The sequence below is a fragment of the Podarcis melisellensis genome (genome assembly GCF_964234715.1).
Source record: "Podarcis melisellensis genome assembly, chromosome: 3".
In the NCBI taxonomy this organism is placed as follows: domain Eukaryota; kingdom Metazoa; phylum Chordata; class Lepidosauria; order Squamata; family Lacertidae; genus Podarcis; species Podarcis melisellensis.
This window is the reverse complement of record NC_138530.1, coordinates 33,046,778-33,067,032: the sequence shown is the minus strand read 5'-3', so window position 1 is coordinate 33,067,032 and position 20,255 is coordinate 33,046,778. Positions and strand designations below refer to the sequence as shown.

General features: G+C 45.6%; 1 protein-coding gene across 1 annotated transcript; it reads left to right on the top strand.

Annotated features, from left to right (window-relative positions):
- Nucleotides 1–517: 517 nt before the first annotated feature.
- On the top strand, nt 518–19,180 carry LBH (LBH regulator of WNT signaling pathway). Its single transcript, XM_081904564.1, has 3 exons — nt 518–787; nt 4,627–4,726; nt 16,462–19,180. The coding sequence occupies exons 1-3, from the start codon at nt 762–764 to the stop codon at nt 16,648–16,650; spliced, it is 315 nt and encodes a 104-aa protein (XP_081760690.1). The 5' UTR covers nt 518–761; the 3' UTR covers nt 16,651–19,180.
- The last annotated feature ends 1,075 nt before the right edge of the window (nt 19,181–20,255 follow it).

Here is a 20,255-nt window from a genome sequence, read left to right as displayed (position 1 = left end):
CACCGTGTTTGTCGCCCCCATTGTTATGAATGAAAAGCTACCTTAAATGAACCTCTCGGCTATTTTCTTAGCAACTGCATCCTACTTAAGAACTCTTGCGTTGGCAGATCCTCTGACCTCTTCGGAAACGCTTCATTTCTCAGCGGAGCTAGGTGCTTTTATTATTTTATTTTTTAAGGGAGGCGGTGGGGGGGTGGCAAGCGCGTGCCCACAGCCATGCAACCCAGGAAGAAAAGCTAAAGGAGTGGTTTTACATATACCCAAACTTGGCTTGATTGACTGCGATGTGGGTTAGGTAACAACAGACATCAGCAGCAAGGCGCGCTCGTGCCGAAGATGATGCCATAGGAGCCAGCCAATAGGAGAGCTCGGCATCCCGCTCCTTTCTTCCGAGACGCGGCTTTGCTACAGGCTGAGCGCAAGAAACCATTCATGATTTTGGTGACATCATCGGAGCGGGTGGGCGGGCCTTGCGGGCCGAGGCACGCCTCCCTCGTCTATAAAAGGAGCTGCCCACTTTCTTTCCGCGAGTCAGCCTTGCAGAGAAAGTCGAGCGTAGTTTCCTCTTGTGCGCGCGGGTTACCAGCGCTGCTCAGCCGTTCCTACCCCCTTCCTTGTCCAAGCGGGCGCTTTCCTCTCGGTGCAAATCGTCCGGTGGTGGCCGCTCTTCCTTAGCGAGGCCAGCCCGTTCCTCCTTTCCGGCTCTGCCCCCCTGTGCTCAGATACAAAGGACGTTGGGTCACCCTCTTTGTTAAGACTTCATGTCTGTATTTTTCCCCATTCACTGGTGAGTACCTCGTTTGCTGGTCTTTGCTACTGTACTCGTGGGTCGCAAATGTAGATTACGAGATCCGGGTTGCAGGCTGGGGAGAGGGGGGTCGACTTTTTCCAGGAAGGCTCGAGAAACCCAACTAGTCAGACTTGGGAACTTGAGGGGAGAAGCAAGTTCAAGGTTGCGCAGGGGATCGGCGAGGAACAAAAGGAGACGCTCGGTGGAAGAGGCTTCGGGGAAGCTTAGGTCAAGATCCTGGCCAGAAACGTGGAGACTTGGAAAAAGGCAGCCTGGGTCTAATTCTGCCGCCCCCCTTTCAAAAAAGCAAAGCCCCCTGCAAGCCCGACTCTGTTCACGCTTTACGCGGAAGCAAGACCCGCCAAGTTGCACGGAGCTTTCGCCCGAGTAAACGCGCCGGGGATTGCAGCCTGCTGTTGCTCGGCGGTGCAGCTACGCCGTTTTGAATGCGAAGCCTCTTTAGCAGTCGGTGCACGCTCTGCTGCTGGGGGCAGGGGGAGAGAGGGCGCCGGTTAAGCGGTTATTCATTCGGCGTTTGTCCTCCATTTCACCCCGCCCGGCGAAGCGGCTCGGCGAAGCTGGGGTTGCTGCAACAGGAGGCGGCGGCAGTTTGCACGGCGAGGCGGCAGCCGCCGCTGCTCCTCGCTTGAGCATCTTGAATGGGCGCTGCTCGCTTGCTTAGAGCGCTTGCTCTGCAGCCAGGGCTTTGCAGACGCTGCACCCCGAGCAACGGATTTTAGAGGGGCATTTGGGGGGCGGGGGCTCAGTAATGACGGCTAAATAGCGACTGTCTGTGTTTGAAAAGTCGCTTGTCAGTTTTGATGTTCGATCTGCAAAGACAACACCCTCCCCCGGCCCCAAACAAAATATCACCCGAGAGTGTGGAGGGGCGCAGTCCTGCAACCCGGAGGGGAAACTTAATCGCGTGAGGAAGTTTGCTGCTGGGCAGCTGCTGCTCTGCAAGCCTGCAACAAAGGCAGTAGTGATCCGAGCAGCCGGCTGCTGACAAGGGGCGGGGAGTAGTCGCCGCAGCAGCCGCTCTTGGCTTGGCAAGTAACCCACACACCCCTCCGAATGGGTGCAGGATTACGGGGAAACAGATTTTGCCAGGGACTAATATCTAAAGGTGGTGTAAGGACTGTAGGCAAATCGGAAGCCCTGACCCTTAATCCCAGATGTGTTGAGCTGGCTGTGTTTAGTAGTGCTGGAAGGTCACTCTGCATATGTTCAGAAGCTCTCTGTAAATTATTATTCATTGTCTTACATGCCAAGGCTGGGACCTGAGCTTGGAAAATGGTTCCAGGGCAGAACTGAGGCTCTGAAGAACTCCTGGAATTTTTGCTTGAGGCTGTGATGATGGGGTTGCATTCAAATGATGCCTTGAGGTGGTGCATTTTAGCCCGCCTGAATCTACCCTTACGTATTTGCGTCTTTCCGCTGTATTCTCTACAGCCTTGTAACTGCTAGGAAAGGCGTGAGCTGCCCAGAGAAGTTGTGTAACCATCTTCCTTGGGCTGCTTTCAGAGAAAGGCTGGTCAGGCATCTGCGAGGCAGGCTTCAGGGGATTGTGCTTTTCTGGCACAGAGAGGGGCTTGAAAGCTAGATGGCAATTCAGAATCTGATTCTGTGGCCTCACATACACCACACACAAATATGAAAACACTGGATGCCTCTCATGATGAATACCAAAAGCAGTATGAGTATCCCTTGGCACAAGAGATGCTCTACCTGTGGTAAATTCCTGAGTGGTTTTAATAGAACTGGCAGGGATGCAGCGAGTGAGTTGTTTTTTTTGCAAAGGTTGCACAGCTTTCTGAAGAGCAAGTGAGGGGAGAATAGCACCAAAGCAAACTCTGCTCTCTAGACCTGCAAGCTGTGTGGAGATGTTTGGCAAGTAGTCTGCTTTGCCTCCCTAGTGTATTTTTGTCTGGAAACCATGCTCTCGCTTGGTGGGGCGCTTCTGATGCTTACTAGTCAGTTATACTTGCCAGATAGCACAGTTTGGGTTGTACACCATCCAGCTGTTAGCCGGTAGGGCAAGCTAACTGCTGACCAGCATGTAGCTACCCAGCGAGCTAATTTCCTGCTAAGCCTCAGCTTTTCTCTTCTCCCCAGCTTGAAATTGAAAAAAGGAGGTAGCTGTTTACTTGACCTCAGCTGGTTGCTGTTATTTTTATATTCAAGTTTTCTTGCAGAGCAAAGCAGACTATAGAGTTCGGCAGGCTACAACCCACTCCTTGGCTTTCGTAACCTTTGAATAACTCTAGCAGGGAATTCCTAAGAAGCTGGTTGTCTCTGCACTTTTTTTAAGCATTTTACAGAACAAAATCCAGTTTCGCTTCCTTTTTCTAGAAGCACTGTAAAGAGATAGTCCATAGGCCCCAATATAGAAGGCAGGAGGGCCACAGCAAGGTGGGTAAATGAACAGATTAGTTTCCTCCCTGTTTGTCTAGTCCTGGAGATACACAGAGCTGAGCTGATCCTGATGTAGCTCTCACTTACGCATAGAGCTAAGATGCAGCAGCAGCAAATAAGTTGATTCACGTCAGGGAGGCTTTCAATGACTTTTCTCTGTGGCCTTGTAAGATTGTATGCTCCTTGGAGCAGAGACCTGTCTTTATTATTATTGTAATATATTTGAGTGCTGTATGCATTGATGTCACTAATAAGTACACATATCTGTTATCTGCACAACTGATTTCCTAGCATGAGCTGTTTGCATTTTGTATTATGCATATGTGTTAAAGCTTAAACTTGGTATTCTGTATGAATCTATAAGAGCTGTCGCCACTTGGCAAGGGTATAAAGTATGCACAGAGAAGAGCGCTCCCTTCTGCTGTGTCCACCAAAGATTGAGCACTGGTGACTAGCGGGCAAGCATTTCTGTTGCTATTTTATAGTGCCATTGCATTTTATTATCTGGGGTACGTCTGAAGCTGATTCAGAGCAGCTTCCAGACTGCAACACAGTTCTTTTATGGCAACATGAATGGATGCAGGCAAGCTTTATAAAGTGCTGTGCCTGGAAATTGAAAATGGTTAAGCACACACCAAAATGCAGAAGTTACTGGATGTGTATGCAAATCCACTTTTGCTTTCAGAATTCATTATATAGGAAAATATGAGTGCATCTTTAACCCCCGGTGTGGCAGTTCCTGAAACCAAAGTTACAGAATTAATCAGAATTAAAGCCTTTGGAGCTGCATAAGTGCTCCATTTGACAAGGTTCTTTACCATTGTTTTGAAGAGGTTATGGAATTGATAGGCTTTCAACACAGGGTTGGGGTAGGCATTAGAAAGTCTCAGATTGATTTGTTTCTAGGAGGGGTTTGGCCTTAGGCCAGGTGGGTTAGGACCCACAACCGAATCGTGTGCTCCATCCTTATGGCTGGTTGCTGCCCTAAACAGTAACACTTATTTTTTAAAGGGTCTATGTAAGGAGAATAGCAGAGTGGGAAAGAAGAGGACTTGTTCAGTGTTGTCTGGATTAAAGACCCCAGGTCTGTAAAGACTTGACTGCTGATTCCAGCTGTTGTTCTAAACTTGGCTAAAACTTGTACAAGATCTTCCTTTGAGTGAGGGGTTGAACTTTGAAATCAAAGGAGTCGAGAGGCCCAAAGTGACTTGAAGTGTTCCATTCTGTTTTTTTGAAAAAATTAACCAAGGCCCTTTCCTAAACTGGAAAGGTTGAAAGGCTTTACCATGTTGATCAACATCTGAATGGTTCTTCAACAACATGAAGCCTTAGTAATAATTCCACTTGGTCCAGTGATTGTGTTCATTTCATGGAACTCTCAACAGCTGAAGCTCTCTCTCTCTTTCTGCCTCTGTTTCCAGCTCTGATTATCTGAGATCAGCTGACATGACTGAGGTGATGAGCGCTCCATCTATGGACGAGATTGGCTTAAGCCCCCGCAAGGATGGCCTGTCATACCAGGTATGTTTCCTCCGCTTCATAGAACACTGTTAACCAGCACAATCTGTTGGGAGTAGATGTTGACGCCTTTTCAACAGGCTGACCTACCAGCCTGATTCTCTGCATGCTTACTTGGGAGTAAAACCTCATTGACTTATTTTCAAGCTAGGGATGTGGAACACTTGGCTGGGGTAGAAATAAAATGTTTGAGGTAACACTTTGGGCAGCCTGGAATAAAGTCACTACACCTAGATCTTAATCCAACACAGGTTACAGAATGCTTAGATTGCATTGTAATGAATGGAGTTTAAGCAAAGTGCTCAGCACTCCACCGCACTGTGGCACCTTTTCACACAATTCATGTCCTATTATCTATGTTAAGTTGTCTCAAGATTTCATCTAAATCAGGCACCCCCAAACTCGGCCCTCCAGCTGTTTTGGGACTACAATTCCCATCATCCCTGACCACTGTTCCTGTTAGCTAGGGATGATGGGAGTTGTATTCCCAAAACAGCTGGAGGGCCAAGTTTGGGGGTGCCTGATCTAAATGATCCACTCTTCTGGCAGCCCACACTTGAACACACGGCTTAGGCAGCATCTGAAGTTAACACGTATGTCTTGCAAGGCCACAACATGAAACACAGCAAGGTTTGCCTTAATTTTGTAAGAGAAATCTGGGAAGGTCTTGTCACAGTACAGACACCCTACTTGCTTTGTTTTTGATGCACCAAGCTAGATTTTTAACTTGCCAGTGCCAGAAGGCAAACTGTTCACAATGAGGCTGAGGAGCAATGGTGATGAGTCACATAATATCACAGAGATCTCATTTATGGTGTGTTTGCAAAACCCACCAACTAAAATGATAATTGGAAGTCACAACAAATGTTACGAATGCTTGCTTTGGTTACACACATGCTATGGCTAGACCCTTTGGATTCTTTCAGGGTGCCTAAACCACTGTCTGTTAACTGCCTACAGCTTTGCAAACAAACAAGCAAACAGAAACATGGGCTGCTGGCAGCATTGAGTGTAAGAAAAGCCACATTGAAACATTGCAAGCATTTACTTATTTTAGCATCCCTTTGGTTTTGCATAAGGGCTCACCCGTCAGCTGGACATGAAGGAGAAGCCAGATGTGAACTCACTGATGATACAGATGAGCTTAAAAGTGGCACTGGATATGGGTTGCCATGTGATACTTGCTAGGAATGATGACTCAGCATCCTCCTTAGGTCAAGGGCAATTTTTCTGCATTGTAAGAGGAGCCAAGCGGCAGCATTGCAGCAGGCATTGAGAATCTTGGCCCTCCAGATGTGGACAGACTACAACTCCTATCAGCCCCAGCAAGCATGGCCAGTGATCAGTGATGATGGGTGTTCAGCAACATCTGGAGGGCCAAAGGTTCCCCACTTACTTTGCAGCATTTCAGTCTCCTGTAGGTTTGTTTCTATTATCTTTTCATATGTTGGTATTCTAATGAAGAAACTAGACAGGCTTTGAGTGCTTGAATTATAATCCTCCCAACATGATGCTGGTTTTTTTTTGTGGGAGAGGGGAGCATTGACCCGCTGATTGTAAAAAGCAAAAGCAAAAAAAGGTTACAACAAAGAAACGAATATATACATTGCACAGGGCAATTGCAGATGTCACCATTCCCTGGAATGACAGCTGCAAACCCAAAAGCAAAACAGGAAGTAGCTGTCGGACGAAGCACCTGTTGTCCTGGGGCTTTGGAGTTACTATTACATTTGGACTAGCAGCACTCGGAGTGGAGATTGCCACAGTGGACATGTAGGCTTCTGGCATGCCAGAAATCTTAGGAATGCCCTGTCCAAGGAGGCTCACCTGGCATCAACCCGGGCCTTTTTGGCACTAGGCATAGAGCTTTTTATTTGCCCAGGCACTTCTAAATTCTGTTTTTAAGCAGGCATGTTTTTGTCCTTGCATTTTATTTCTGTATAGTCCACTTTTAAAGACGCAAATACTCTCAGGGCAGCTTAAAAGTAGCGTAGGAAGCTGCCTTTTGCCAAGTCAGAATCAGACCTAGTTTGGTTTTGTCTACACGGACTGGCAATTGCTCTCCAGGGTTTAAGACAAGAGTTCCTTCCCAGCCCTGCCGGAAAACACCAGGGACTGAAACTTGGGCCCTTCTGCACTCAAAGCAGTTGCTCTACCCCTTTCCTGAATTGTTTACTTGGAAGTAAATTGGAAATAAAATACTAAATTGATATCAAAAGAATTCATTAGGAATGAATTCCCAGGGCAGCTGGCAGGTGGTATAATGTCCTGAGGGGTGAAGGGAGGTCCTAATTCCCTCTTTGCTTGCCTCCCTCATTCTATGACCTGGCTCTAATTTGATTTTCAGTTTTCAGAACTGTCGTTACTTTTTCTGCCTTTTAATTTATGATAACCAGGGGAAGAAGGGTAGAGCCTAAAACTTATGTATGAATGAATAAAGTCACTATGATAAGCTGCCCCCTGGGAAATGGTAGGGCCTGCATTTTTTCCAGCCTAACTTCTCCGCTCACCAAGAAGTCAAAAGCGAAAATCCCCTACTAAGTTACTTACGATTAAATGGCTTTGACTGGCCTTCTTCAAGTTGGTGCCCTCCAGATGGTGGCTGGACAACCATTCCAGCTGGGGCAGGTGGGAGTTGCAGTCCCAACAACCACCTGAAAGGCATGAGGTTGGGGAGGGCTGGTGGTTTTTTTGAGGATTATGGCCAAAGGTTTGCATGTGGACGAAACGAGAACCTGCTCTCATCTTTTCCTGGCAGCTGTGTTAAGTCCTCAGTCTTTGATAATCTATTTGGAGGGTCAATATGTACCTTGGGGCATATCCAGATGGCTCAAACCTCTGTAACTGGTGGCACCTTTCCAGTGCCAACATGTACAGTGCTTAAGTTCTCAAGTGCTGTTTGGCTGCCAGTGGCTATGATGAACTGGGTCAGAATAGGACCACAGTGGTCTATGCAGGCTTCACCTGGCCGCTGATGTCCTGGGGGGAGGGGGAATATACTCAACCCCACTCCCAGCTTGCGTGCTGCAGTGTCCCCAGGAAGTAGCTAAACCTCCCATTTGGTCATCTGTGCCTTCAGTTTTCGCACTTGACTTTGTGCAGTCTCTGCATTGCTAACTATGACTTCTCACAATGTCCCACATACAGACATTGACAAATTTACACTTTTCCTTTTCCATTTTTAAAGACTTTGGCTTCTCCTGGGCTGTTTTTGGTGGTTTTTTTTTTGTTTTGTTTTTTGCATTTTTCAACTCAGAAACTCTGCTCAAAACTTTTTGGGACGTTTTCATTGCAATTCTAAAGATTGCTGTAAGGTTCTTGCTGGTTTCTCTGTTTAGTAAACTAGAAAGTCACATGTTCTCCCACTCACCCAAATAGAAGTGGAGATTCTTTCTCTTTTGGGTAACAGATGGGATGGTGAGCCCTGTGACCCTCCTTCCTATCAGACCATTGGCTGAAGCTGATGGGAGTTGGGGGGCCAATGACACAACTGCAAGGCATCCCATTGGCTTCCCTTTGCAGTAAAGCAATAATTCCTGTTTCCAAATGCAGGAATGCAGGTTTTTCTTTCGTTTCTGTAAGAGATGTGCAGTATCCTTCCTGTTTTTCCTAACTCAGTTTATTTGTGGAAGCACCAACATTGATCATTTACTCTAAAGCTTCCTATTAATCCAGACTTGCTGAAATCCATATCTTGTGTGCCCATAAACCAGAAGGGCCCAAATATTGCTGTACTTGTACCTTTAAAAAAAAATATATACACAGCATCTCTGGCCAATTCCATTAAAATAGCTTGTGGCAATTAGTGCTTGTAGTAATTTTCTCCCATTTATATCCTTCCTTTTCTTCTGGCATGGTGTTGGGGAGAAGGGTTTGGCACAGCTTTCTTCCAAACATGCTGTCTTTTTAAATTCAGGGGTGGTTTTTAAGCTGGGGAATATGCAGTTGCCCCCTAACGGCAGTCTGGATTAACAGGGTCTACCAGGGAAAAGGAGTAAAGGTGTCAAATTTGGCTGCACAGTTGACCACTTCATTAACCATTTTTGCGCATTACCTGCACATAGAGCATAATGGTGCTTACGTGGAGCAGGGCTGTGCTTTTACCCCTCAAGTCTCCTGCCAGCAGCCACACATTGCCCCCGGTTGTTTGACAGGAAACCCCAATGTTTGGGACAAAAACATGAGTAGGTCTATTGTCTATTTAAAAGAATACCCAGCCCTTCTGCAAAATAAGTAGCAAGTAAACATGGGGTTCCAGGAAGTGTACTGACCACTTGCCTTTGTTTACGAGGGTGGATCGTTGGTAGGGTATTTGCACTCCCTTGAGCTTTGATCATGCCTCAGAATGCATCTGGTAGAGTGGCAAAAGGGAACGTCTATTTTTTGGAATGATTTCAGATGTCCCCTAATTCCTGCAGGAATAATAAAATGGCAAGTCTTCTAACTATGTCATCCACTAAATGGATTGATGTCCAGATGAAGGCTTGGTTTGTTTTCAGCCTGTTGAACGTTGAGCAGCCTAGTTTGGTCTTCTGAGTCTGCCTCTCCCTTTGACTGTGTTGTGCTTTCTTACTCCTTGGAAATGCTTAATCACCACTTTGCATGTTCACTCTGTTAATGTCATTTGACTGCAGAGGTTAATAACTGCTTGAAACTGAGGCTGGTTAAGAACTAATTAATCATTTTACTAGCCTGGTGTCAAAACAATGCCTTGACTTCAAACCTTTTTTTAAAAAAAAAAATCCTGCTGGAATGGAATTTGAACTAAGGGCCATTGAAAGAAATCTCAAGTTGTGTCAGCTGTGCCCGGCAAACAATATGACTAACTTTAGAGGCGAGTGTTTTGCTTTTTGTGCTCGGATTGCCTTGAACAGCTGGTTAACTAAATCCACTGACTCTGCTGGGAATGAGCATTCAAGCGACTGATGGCACAAGCGACCCAAGTGGTGGTTTGGAGCAGCCATTAAGGGTGGTGATTGTATAAGCAGGAGTCGTGGCCCAAAATAATTTCCTGTTTTGCAGAGCATGTTGGAGTGATTCCTCTCCTGTGTGCTGCGCAAGGAGCAAGAGCATTCCTTAAATGTGGAAGTAGCCCTGGGATGGACACCCTGGTTGGATTGCATGGTGCATTTGTTTGGGAGCAGTACATTCCTTGGGTTGGTCTTGTGGTGTGTGAGGCTGGCTTGCACAACTAGGGATCCAACATGCCAAACCTTTCACCTGCCAAGTGCTTGATAACCACCATGTGCTTGCCATCTCAGCCAAGTGGCAAAATCTCAAGCTTTTTCCCCAAGCTCTGATGGGCTGCTGCATTTGGCTTGGTGGATCATAGGCCTGATGTTGGGACCCCAGCTGTACTGCCAGCATTTAGGAATGGGAATCCTGTGGGCCTCAAAACCTGGTTGGACTACAACCCCCATCATCCTTGACAGCTGGCCATGCTGGCCGGGGTTGATGGGAGTTGTGGTCCGGCAGCCTCTGGACCAGGCATAGGCAAACTCTGACCCTCCAGATGTTTGGGACTACAATTCCCATCATCCCTGACCTCTGGTCCTGTTAGCTAGGAATGGTGGGAATTGTAGTCCCAAACATCTGGAGGACCTGAGTTTGCCTATGCCTGCTCTGGGCAGTCACAGGTTCCCTACCCATGTCACGGCTGTGCAAAATGCACTGCCCTGCTGTAGGACTTGCTGGTTACACAGACAATGAAGTCGGCTGTGCAGTTCGCTAGATGCCTTTTAAATTCTCTCCAGTTGTTTTGGATTCCTTATTAGCATAGCTTGTTTCCTTGCACTGCAGTTTTGCACTGCAGCTGAGCTCTTTTGGTTTGTACTCGAGCAAGCTCGCGTACAGCAAGCCTTTTTGTGGTTGTTAAAACATTTTCCACTCTTGGTGCCAAGTTCAGTCAACTCTAGAGGAAGCAGCAGGGGGGTGGGGCTGGGGGAGAGGAGGGTGTCACCTGGCACAGAAGAAGCAGATGATCTTCAAGTTTAGAGCTTGAATTTCAGTTTGATTTTGAGGCATTGAGCAAGAAAATAAAGTAGTTTTGTGTTTGCATGAGTTGAGTTTTAGGCCAAAGCAAACTGTTGTTCCATCAATGAAGATCTTTTCAGTCTTTGGCTAGGTAGCTAACTGCTTGGAGTGCTCTTGTAGCTGAAAAGCAGGATATAAATACAGTGATACCCTGGGTTACATACACTTCAGGCTACATAGGCTTCAGGTTACAGACTCTGCTAACCCAGAAATAGTGCTTCAGGTTAAGAACTTTGCTTCAGGATGAGAACAGAAATCATGCTCCGGCGGTGCAGCGGCAGCAGGAGGCCCCATTAGCTAAAGTGGTGCTTCAGGTTAAGAACTGTTTCAGGTTAAGAACGGACCTCCGGAACGAATTAAGTACTTAACCTGAGGTACCACTGCAACTGAATCATGGAACTGTGAAGATGTCAGGGACCCTCAGAGGCCATCTAGGCCAAAGCCTTGGAATGCAGGATTAACAGGCAAAGAATCCCTGACAGATAGCCACCTAATTTGTTTAAAAACTTCCAGCGAATGAGAGTTTGCCACCTTTTGGGGTAGCCCATTCCACTGTCAAATAGCTCTTAATGTCATATATTCCTAATGCTTGCTTCAAATCTTCTAAATAAACTTTTCAAAAGGCATCCTGCTACTGTTTTTGAGATGCAAAATGGTTTTCCACATATTGGGCTCCATTTGTTTATCACTGCAGCAATAAGATTCCCAACAAACATTTCCTCTGTCCTTATTGGTGCTTTACTCATGTGTAGATAGTTCTGGGTGGTGTAATGGTTAGTGTATCAAACTGGGGCTTGGGAGACCAGGGTTCAAATCCCAGTCAGCCAAGCAGCACACTTGGGGCCAGTCACTGCTTTTCAGCCTTACCTGCCTCACACGGTTATAGTGGGGATTAAATGAGAACACCTTTATGCCACCTTGAGCTTCTGGGAAAAGACAGTAGGATATAGATGAAATAAATACGTAAGTGAGAAGGGTGACTGAGAGCAGACATGGAAGTACAATGAGCTTGACCAGGGCAAGCCTATATGATCCTAGCTTCCATATGTGGGAGCTGTTTTTGGCAACTGTCACAAGAGCACAGTAAAAGTCCCAGGTGGGCGTCTGGTACCGAAATGCGTTGTTTCTGCGTTGTGTCGAAGAAAATGAAAAACTACCTAAAATGCCGTTCAGGAAAGGAATCTTCTGCTTTATCTGGCTCCTAGTTTGCAGCAGCTGGCTATTCGTTTGCAATCAAATGCCTTTCATGGCTTAAGGATTTCCTTGCTAGATGAGATCAAAAGTCCTCCTGCTGCCCCATCCAGTCTCAGAAGTGGCAAGCCAGGGGTTGCTGGAAGCTCAGAGTTGGGGCACCACAAAGGTGCTGCCCATCTCGTCTTTATTTCTAGTGTTGCTGCTTCTGAACAAGATTCCATTTAGCTTATGGAGCCAACAGACACTGGTGGATCTGTCCTCTGTGGCTTACTTCAGTGATTCCCAAACTTGGGTCTCCAGCTGGTTTTGGACTACAGTTCCTGTCTTTGACCACTGGTCTTGCTAGATAGGGATGATGGGGGTTGTGGTCCAAAAACAGCTGGAGACCCCAAGCTGGGTGGAAAGCTGTGGCCATCAAAGAAACTGCTTAGGCTCATAATCCTATCCCCTGTTAACTCCAAATGCAGTTTGGCCTGTAAAGAATATAGTCTGAACATAGATAATCTGGCTTCTACACCAAATAAATATTTGCACACCAAGTCCCACATGCTATGTAAATAGCTGTGATGCAAACCTGAAATGGATAGCGTGAATGCAGGCTTTGAGTTCAAGGATCTGCTCAGCTAGCTTAGTAAATAAGCCCAGAAAAGTTAACACGCTGCAGCATTTTTACTGGCCTGACAGAGGAGAGTCAAAAATTGCAATTCTATGCTGGGCACCAAGTAGGAGGGGGGTTCCCCTCTTTTAGAAGCCTGCTTGGTTTCTATGCTGGGTGCAGTGGAGGGATGAAGGCCTCCTCTTTCTCCTCCTCCAGCATGCTCACTCGCCTGCACAGAATTCCATTCACACACCTGCATGCAATTTATGGGTGCCTGTGGCTACCAGGCTAGCACTTATATGCAAGGCTGTGCTCAGTAGCAGGACCACAACTCAGTAGCAGGAACATGTCTCTTTCCATCCCGCCCTGAGATACTCTTTAACCTCCGGCATTCCAAAGGATCCGAACACTTTATTTCTCTACTGATATCATGGGAAAGTCTCCCTTGCCAGGCTGCTATTCAGTCACTGGCTTGCATTTATTCTCTGATCAGCTTGGTTGATAGCCCAAGAGGCTGTTGTGTATTGGGACAGCTGTAAGTGTGCCTGAGTCCCCAGGGATGGAAATCTACCTCTTGTGTAAAGAGGAGAGAGCAGATAGCATCTCGTGGATGTGGATAAAAGTGTCCTCATGCAAAGCCCCTCTCCTGTTCCTTTGTTCCCACAGACAACCTTGTCTTGTTTCCTTGTCTGTCATGTGCTGGGAAATGTGACTTCACTTATTTTCCATTGGGCCATCCCTAATCCTTGAGTGTAATTGCAACAACTCATTTTTATGCTGCCTTGATTATTTTTAAAAAAGCATGAGTTAGTGGAAAAATCCCGACCTCCTCTATTGCAGCTGCTTGGAGATAAGATAGTTCATTCTATTTAAAAAGGAGGGAGGAAAAGCACACTAAGCACAGCACGTTTGAGGGATGTTTATTTAAGGAAATCATTTATTCCTTAGTTTTCAAGGGGGTGGGCGGAAGCAGACAGTTTATTTCCAAAACAGCTATTCTGGCTTGACCTAATGTACCTAACATGACAGTGAATGCTTATTGCTCTGGTGTTTCCTGCACTGCTGTTAACTATAAGCATCAGCTTGGAATACTTTTGTTTCCCCCCATGGATGTGCTAAATCAGTGCCAAAGCTCTTTGCCGAATTTTAAGACTGCAGTCGGTTAATATTGCAAGTCCTGCCTGACCCGCAAGACAAACTGTCTTGTGTATGGGGAAAGATTTTCAAAAGTGGGGGTGGGGACCTCCTGGTGTTGCTGGACTACAATTCCCATCACTCCTGACCACTGTCCATGTTGGCTGTCACCCGTAGGAGTTGGAGCCCAACCACATCTGAAAGACCACAGATTCCCCATCTGTGCTGTGCGGCTGCACAATTTTATTTATGAATCTCCTTTCACAAGTATGTCAAGGTGATTTACAAACACGCCATGGAAATGGCTAAGAGTAATTCTTGAAAACAGCGCCAGAAACAGCTGACTATAGGCTTTAAAACCACGGAAAATAAACACCAGGAGAAACCTTTTTTATCTATGCAGAAAAGCTTGTCAACACAAAAGTGCCTTCCAATTAATTCTGCTAAATGCAGGTAGTGGGCACCAGTCTTAAGCCCCACCAGGAGGGCAGCCTTGCCAAAGATCCTGCCTGGAGTTTCTGTTGAGGGACAGCTTGATGGAGCACTGGGAAAGCCCACTTGGAGCTGCATCAGCTGTGGCGCCTGGCTCACTGATGGAGGCAAACAACTGTGTCTTTAAGGTGACCATCAAGTGAACCCCCACCATCTCCAGGTAGGAATAGGAGAGCTGCTACGGATACTAAGCTCTTGTCTGACTGGGCAAGGCAGCTTTCTATCTTCCTAGGACTTTGACTGCAGGCTGGCACTCTTCACTTTGCAGCCCAGAGTCTGCTGCTTTCTCCCCAGGAGTCCTGGCCAGCTTCCTTGTGCGATGAAGAAAAGGGGGGCTCTGTTGATGGAGCCTCCTTTGTCTTAGGCCACAGGTAGGAATCTTGTTGTTGGACTGCAGCCCCCATCAACCTGATGGTACCCAGACCAAATATCTTCTCCAAATTGCAGACAGGGAAGTTTTGGCTGGCTCTGGGAGCAGCAAGCAGGTCATTCAGCTTAGGAAGTCCACCGTCCACTTTCCTTGTACCTTGACTATTCTCCTGCAGCCTCTGGTGATAACAGGCAGCAGGATCCAAGGGAAAAGAACGAAGTGTGAGGTCTTGTATTTTGAGTTGCCATAGCATTGATACAAAAAATAGAAAGCGCTGAAGCCCTGCGATAGGGCAGAGCAGAACAAGTTTGTTCTGAAGGAAAAGAAACGGGTACGGTTCTGTTGTGTTGCCGGGATGAGGCAATTTGCCTTGACATCTGGGAAATACTAACTGGGGCAGAGGAAAGTTGGATCAGCTTCCTTGTAGCACAGCTGGAAAGACTGGTGTTCATCATGGGACTGGCCACGGGCAAGAATGCAACACATTGGAAAGGAGGGTGGCACAAACTGCTTAGAAGGAAAACTTATTCCTAGCTTGTATTCCTAATTGTAGATATTAGAGGCTTCAGACTATCCCCACTACCTGCTGAAATAATGCATGAGGGAGCTGTGTGGACCAGTCTCTCGTGCAAGCACACATGCAGGCGGCAAGAGCAGATGGGAATACTCTGTATTCTTGAGCTTGTGGCAAGTACCAGAGTTGAGTGGTGAACTTTTCACACTACTTGGTCTCTAGGTGTTCTTTGGCCAATTTTTTAAGATTCTTCTGGAAGCTTTAGGGTCAGCCTTCGAAATTTGCCCGGCGCATTTTGCACCTGGCTGTTGGTCACTTGTGATGAAGATGCCTGGGGGCCAGGATGACACCTGACATCTTCCCGCATCTGGAAGTGCATGCCTGGGATCTTGCCTGTTTTCACACACAAATAACATATATTGTAGAATTGTATCTGTGATGTTTTATTTGCACAACCGGAACGAATTTCAGGAACCAAAAAGTTGTGTTGAAAAGTACCACTAGCTTGTGTATCTGTTTAGGGCCCAATGTAGAGCTGCTTTTGCTAGGTGCGTTCAAGAGAAGGGGCACCCCATGCAAGCTGGTCCTTCACCAGAAAACCTGTTTTGGGGCTATGCTAATACAGTTTGGTCAGAGGCAGCCACTAAATTGCATCAGCCCAGTTCGGGATAGCTTAGTTCTGTATATGAATGCAATATTAATCATTCCATATGAGCAACAAATCATTAAACAAAGCCTTTAAAAATTAGAAAATGTTCAAAAAACAAGCCATAATTTGTGTGTGTGTTCACACATGCAAATCATCACTGGAAGCTATAGTCAAAAGTCATGAACATACGTTTCCATGGGACCATCAGAACTTTGATACTATTCCATATTATTAAGAACACAAATGTTTTTCAGTGGCATCCATTCACTCATAATGTACATCTTGTACATATTGGAATATTTCAGACAAGTTCTGTGTAGGACACACGTTGGATTTCAATCTAATTAAGATCAGGTTGGGTACTGATTTGTAGGCATCGGCAGTCTCCCCATCTCAACTGTACAATGTGGGAAGAAGTTTAAAGAAGATGATTCTGTTCACTGAAACGCCTGAACATGCATTGCAGCTGGCCACATTACGAGCTAGCCAATAGCTTGAAGCCAGGTTTCACCCAAACAACACTTGCAGGCAAGATCGGCTTGCCTTAGATCATTTGTGTGGTTTACTGATCAGATGGTTGGTTTTTGATGTGGCAGACCTAGGTTCAAAATCTTGTTCAGCCATGATGCTCACAGTTGGAACCCTGGACCCAAGGCACTACCTACCTCACAGTTATGATAAAAAGAGATGAGAATGTCAAGCATACCTCACAATACTACAGAAGTGCTGACTGTTGTAAATCTTTTGTTTTCAGATTTTCCCTGACCCTTCAGACTATGATCGTTATTGCAAGCTGAAGGACCGTCTCCCTTCCATTGTAGTCGAGCCGACAGAAGGGGATGTGGAGAGCGGAGAGCTAAGATGGCCGCCCGAGGAGTTCCTGGTCCAGGAACAAGAGGAAGAAAACTGTGACGAAGCAAAGAAAGAGAGCAAGGAGCAATAGAGTCTTCTGTACGACTTAAGATGCCATGTCATCTTGAGGGGGGAAGAGAACCACAACTGTTTTGAAAAGTCTTTTTTTCTACAAAAGACATTCAAATTTTGCACCTGCAAAAAGATCTTAGTTTTTTCATATTCTCTATTGAGAACTGAAGCGCTTGACATGACAATCTCCAAATGAAAGCAAGGAAGGCAGTTGTGCCGTAGTGGAAGGGGGATGGCTGCTCTTCTCAAGATAGCTGTTGAATTTTGTTAAGGTTATCTGGGGGTAGCCGTGAAATTGCCGGGCGCTTTGGTGGAGGATCAGACGGGCAGGAAACACGCTTTTTTTCTGAAGTGTGTGGGGTGGAAGAAATGACTGCAGATGTGTAAAATGCAGCTGCCTCTGGCTATAAAAGCATGAGACTAGTATTCATCTCTCAAAACTTTGCCTTCTTATAGTGCTTTGGTTTTTGGTTTTTTGGTGTGTATGTGTGTGTGTTGTGGGTTGAGAGGTATGATAACATGCCACTGAAATGCTCCGATGACAGTAGAGTATGGCAGGTCTTCCCTGCTGAACATCATCGAGGAGCAACGGATCAATAACGTTACCCCATTCAGTATCTTTTCTCTCTAAGTCGCACACCCTGTTGAGAATGTTGGTGTTTGGCACTTGCTAGCCCAGCCCATTGCAGACAAAAGCCATCTTCGCCTTCTCCCCCCCCCAGCCCCCACTTAAAATATGCATTTAAATTCTAACCCGAATGGGTCTTGTGACCGTGATAAAGGTATTTGACTGACTTACGTTTAAATCTTACAGCAGTGAATCTTCTTTTCATTGGCACAGTGCTGATGACTTTACAAAATGGTCCTTTGCCACTTTTCTGCAATAGCTTTGTTTATCCTGCACATGGTAACAAACAGGTTGAGTTTTATTTTCCTTTTTTAAAAAAACCCACCTTCAATAGATTTTTACCATAAAATTATTTTCCGGGCACCAAAGCTGCTGTTAAGTCTCCCATCCAGAAGTACATCTAGTTGGGTATGAGATGCCAGCTTTTCTAGTGGCATTGAGGGATGTGTGTAGTATAACCATTTGCAAAACCTGGATGAAGAGCTCACTTTATGACAGCGCATAATCTAACTTTGTCCAACAGATGCAGAGCACCCTAACAGAGCTTTGGAGATGATCTGAAGTTAGTTTTAACAGAAGTAATAATTGAAGGAAAGCAGGTCTTCTCTTCAAAGAAACAAAACAAAAAAAAAGTATTATGGTCTCTCAGTATTCTGGAGAAGATAATATGCTTTTTGAACATATCTATGAGATTTTATTGATGGGCAGAAGCTTGTTCCCAAGATCTAAATTCCTAGCAACAGATGCCGCTGTTTTTGTCCAATCTATCCTCTTAGGATGTGGAGAACAAATTGCAGGATAAGCTAAACTTGCTGCTTTCTAAGAAAGCAGAAGTCTTGACCTCTTGATAGAAGTCCTTCCTGAGACTTCACAGTATAAAAGGATCACTCTTGAGAAATGAAAAGCCAACCGTTTCCATGTTTAATTCTGGAGACACTAAAAAGATGTAATAAACGCGCATCATGGCCTTAACAAGATATTCAAAACAACCCCTAGTCTCGCACGTCCCTTGTTTATCGCCTCTGTTCCTCCTTTCTTAAGAAATCTGTTGGGACTTTGTGTATATATTTGTATTTGATACCTCATGAGTAGTAAAAAACGCTGGTAAGGAGTTAGGGAATTTGCTTGTTTAAAATCAGCAGGATTAATCCCCACCCCACCCCCAGTCTTTGTCTTGCTTGTGTTTTCAACATAATGGCAATAACTTTTTAACAGCTGTGAGTCATTGTTTCATGTGGGCGTGAGGTTGCCGGAGTGTTTTTTATTATTATTGTTATTATTATTATTATTTTAAGCATAATATAGGGATGTAGTTGGTGTTCCTCTGTATTCTTTTGGCAGCCAAGAACTTGTCACACATGTACTACCTATCTTGGTTAACAGTTTTGTCATCGCTGAAACCTGTCTTGCATCATTTCCTAGTCCAAGGTTGCTTTAAAACCAATGGATCCAGATGTTTTTCGGTCTTGTATGCTGGACATCTGTTCTTGTCTTGCTGTTCAGTAGAATGAGCTGTGATACCTGCACACCAGCCTGAACTCCCTAGTTTTATCTCCAAAAAGTTATTTCTTGTTTTGTTTGCAGATTTTGGTCCCAAGTTTTGAAGCTGTCAAATGTAAACCACTCAAGACGAGCAAAAATCCTTAATGCTTAAAAGATCAGAGTGGAAATGCTGTTTGTCTTTAAATATTAGCATATCCTTTTTGCGCCTCTCTTTTTTTTTAATTGTTGCTTGTATTTCTGTCATTTTTGAATGTGTCTGAAGAACAAAGCACTCCAGTTGAATTTCTCCTGTTGTATATTACATTCTATATTTCTGTAAAGTTCTTTTTTGAGCCTCAGGGAAAAAAAGCTTGCATTTTTTTCAGACTACTTTTGTCACTGTGACAGTTGTAAATAAAGTTTGAAAATGCTTTCCAAACCTCTTGTGTTCATGTATGCTCTTTATTTCGTTTCCTTTCCCACAATCCAAGAAAGGTGGGGTGGGTGATCTCTAGCAGTTTGAAATGGGTATGTGAATCCCTATCCAAACCCAAGTGTGCTGCTCTTGGAGTGCAAACATTAAAGAGGATGGTAAAAAGGTAAAGGTACCCCTGCCTGTACGGGCCAGTCTTGACAGACTCTGGGGTTGTGCGCCCATCTCACTTAAGAGGCCAGGGGCCAGCGCTGTCCGGAGACACTTCCGGGTCACGTGGCCAGCGTGACATCGCTGCTCTGGCGAGCCAGAGCCGCACACGGAAACGCCGTTTACCTTCCCGCTGGTAAGCGGTCCCTATTTATCTACTTGCACCCGGAGGTGCTTTCGAACTGCTAGGTTGGCAGGCGCTGGGACCGAGCAGCGGGAGCGCACCCCGCCGCAGGGATTCGAACCGCCGACCTTTTGATCGGCAAGTCCTAGGCGCTGAGGCTTTAACCCACAGCGCCACCTGCGTCCCTCAAAGAGGATGGTACTGTATTGCAAATCTACAGCAGGAAAACACTTGATCAGTTTGGGTTATTCAAATGAATTAAACAAGAGAAAGCAGGAAAAACCTCCCATGTTTTCTGAATTGTGGGGTGGATGATCCTTTTAGCTAAATACATTCGAAAATGGGGTGAGGCATCTGCTAGCTCTCCCCAAGAATAAACTGCATGCTTCTAGTACAAATCTTTCCCATCTAATGATCAGCATTTGGAAAGATAGAACACATCTGTGCTTAAAAGGATTGCAGCTCAGTGTTACTGCATCTGTTTCACATGCCAAAGGTCCCATGTTCAGTTCATGGTATCTCTAGGTAGGGCTAGGAATCTCCCCTGTCTGAAGCCCCAGAAAGCTGTTGCCACCCAGTATGTAGATATTACTGAGCTGGATGGGACAGTATAAGGCAGCTTCCTAAAACAAGTCACCCTGATTTGAGAGCGATTTACACTTGAGCACATGTGCATAAAATTGTAGCTTGAGGCTCCTAAGTCTAAGATAAGCCACTCAACTTAGGCCTCATTCACACCCTGCATTT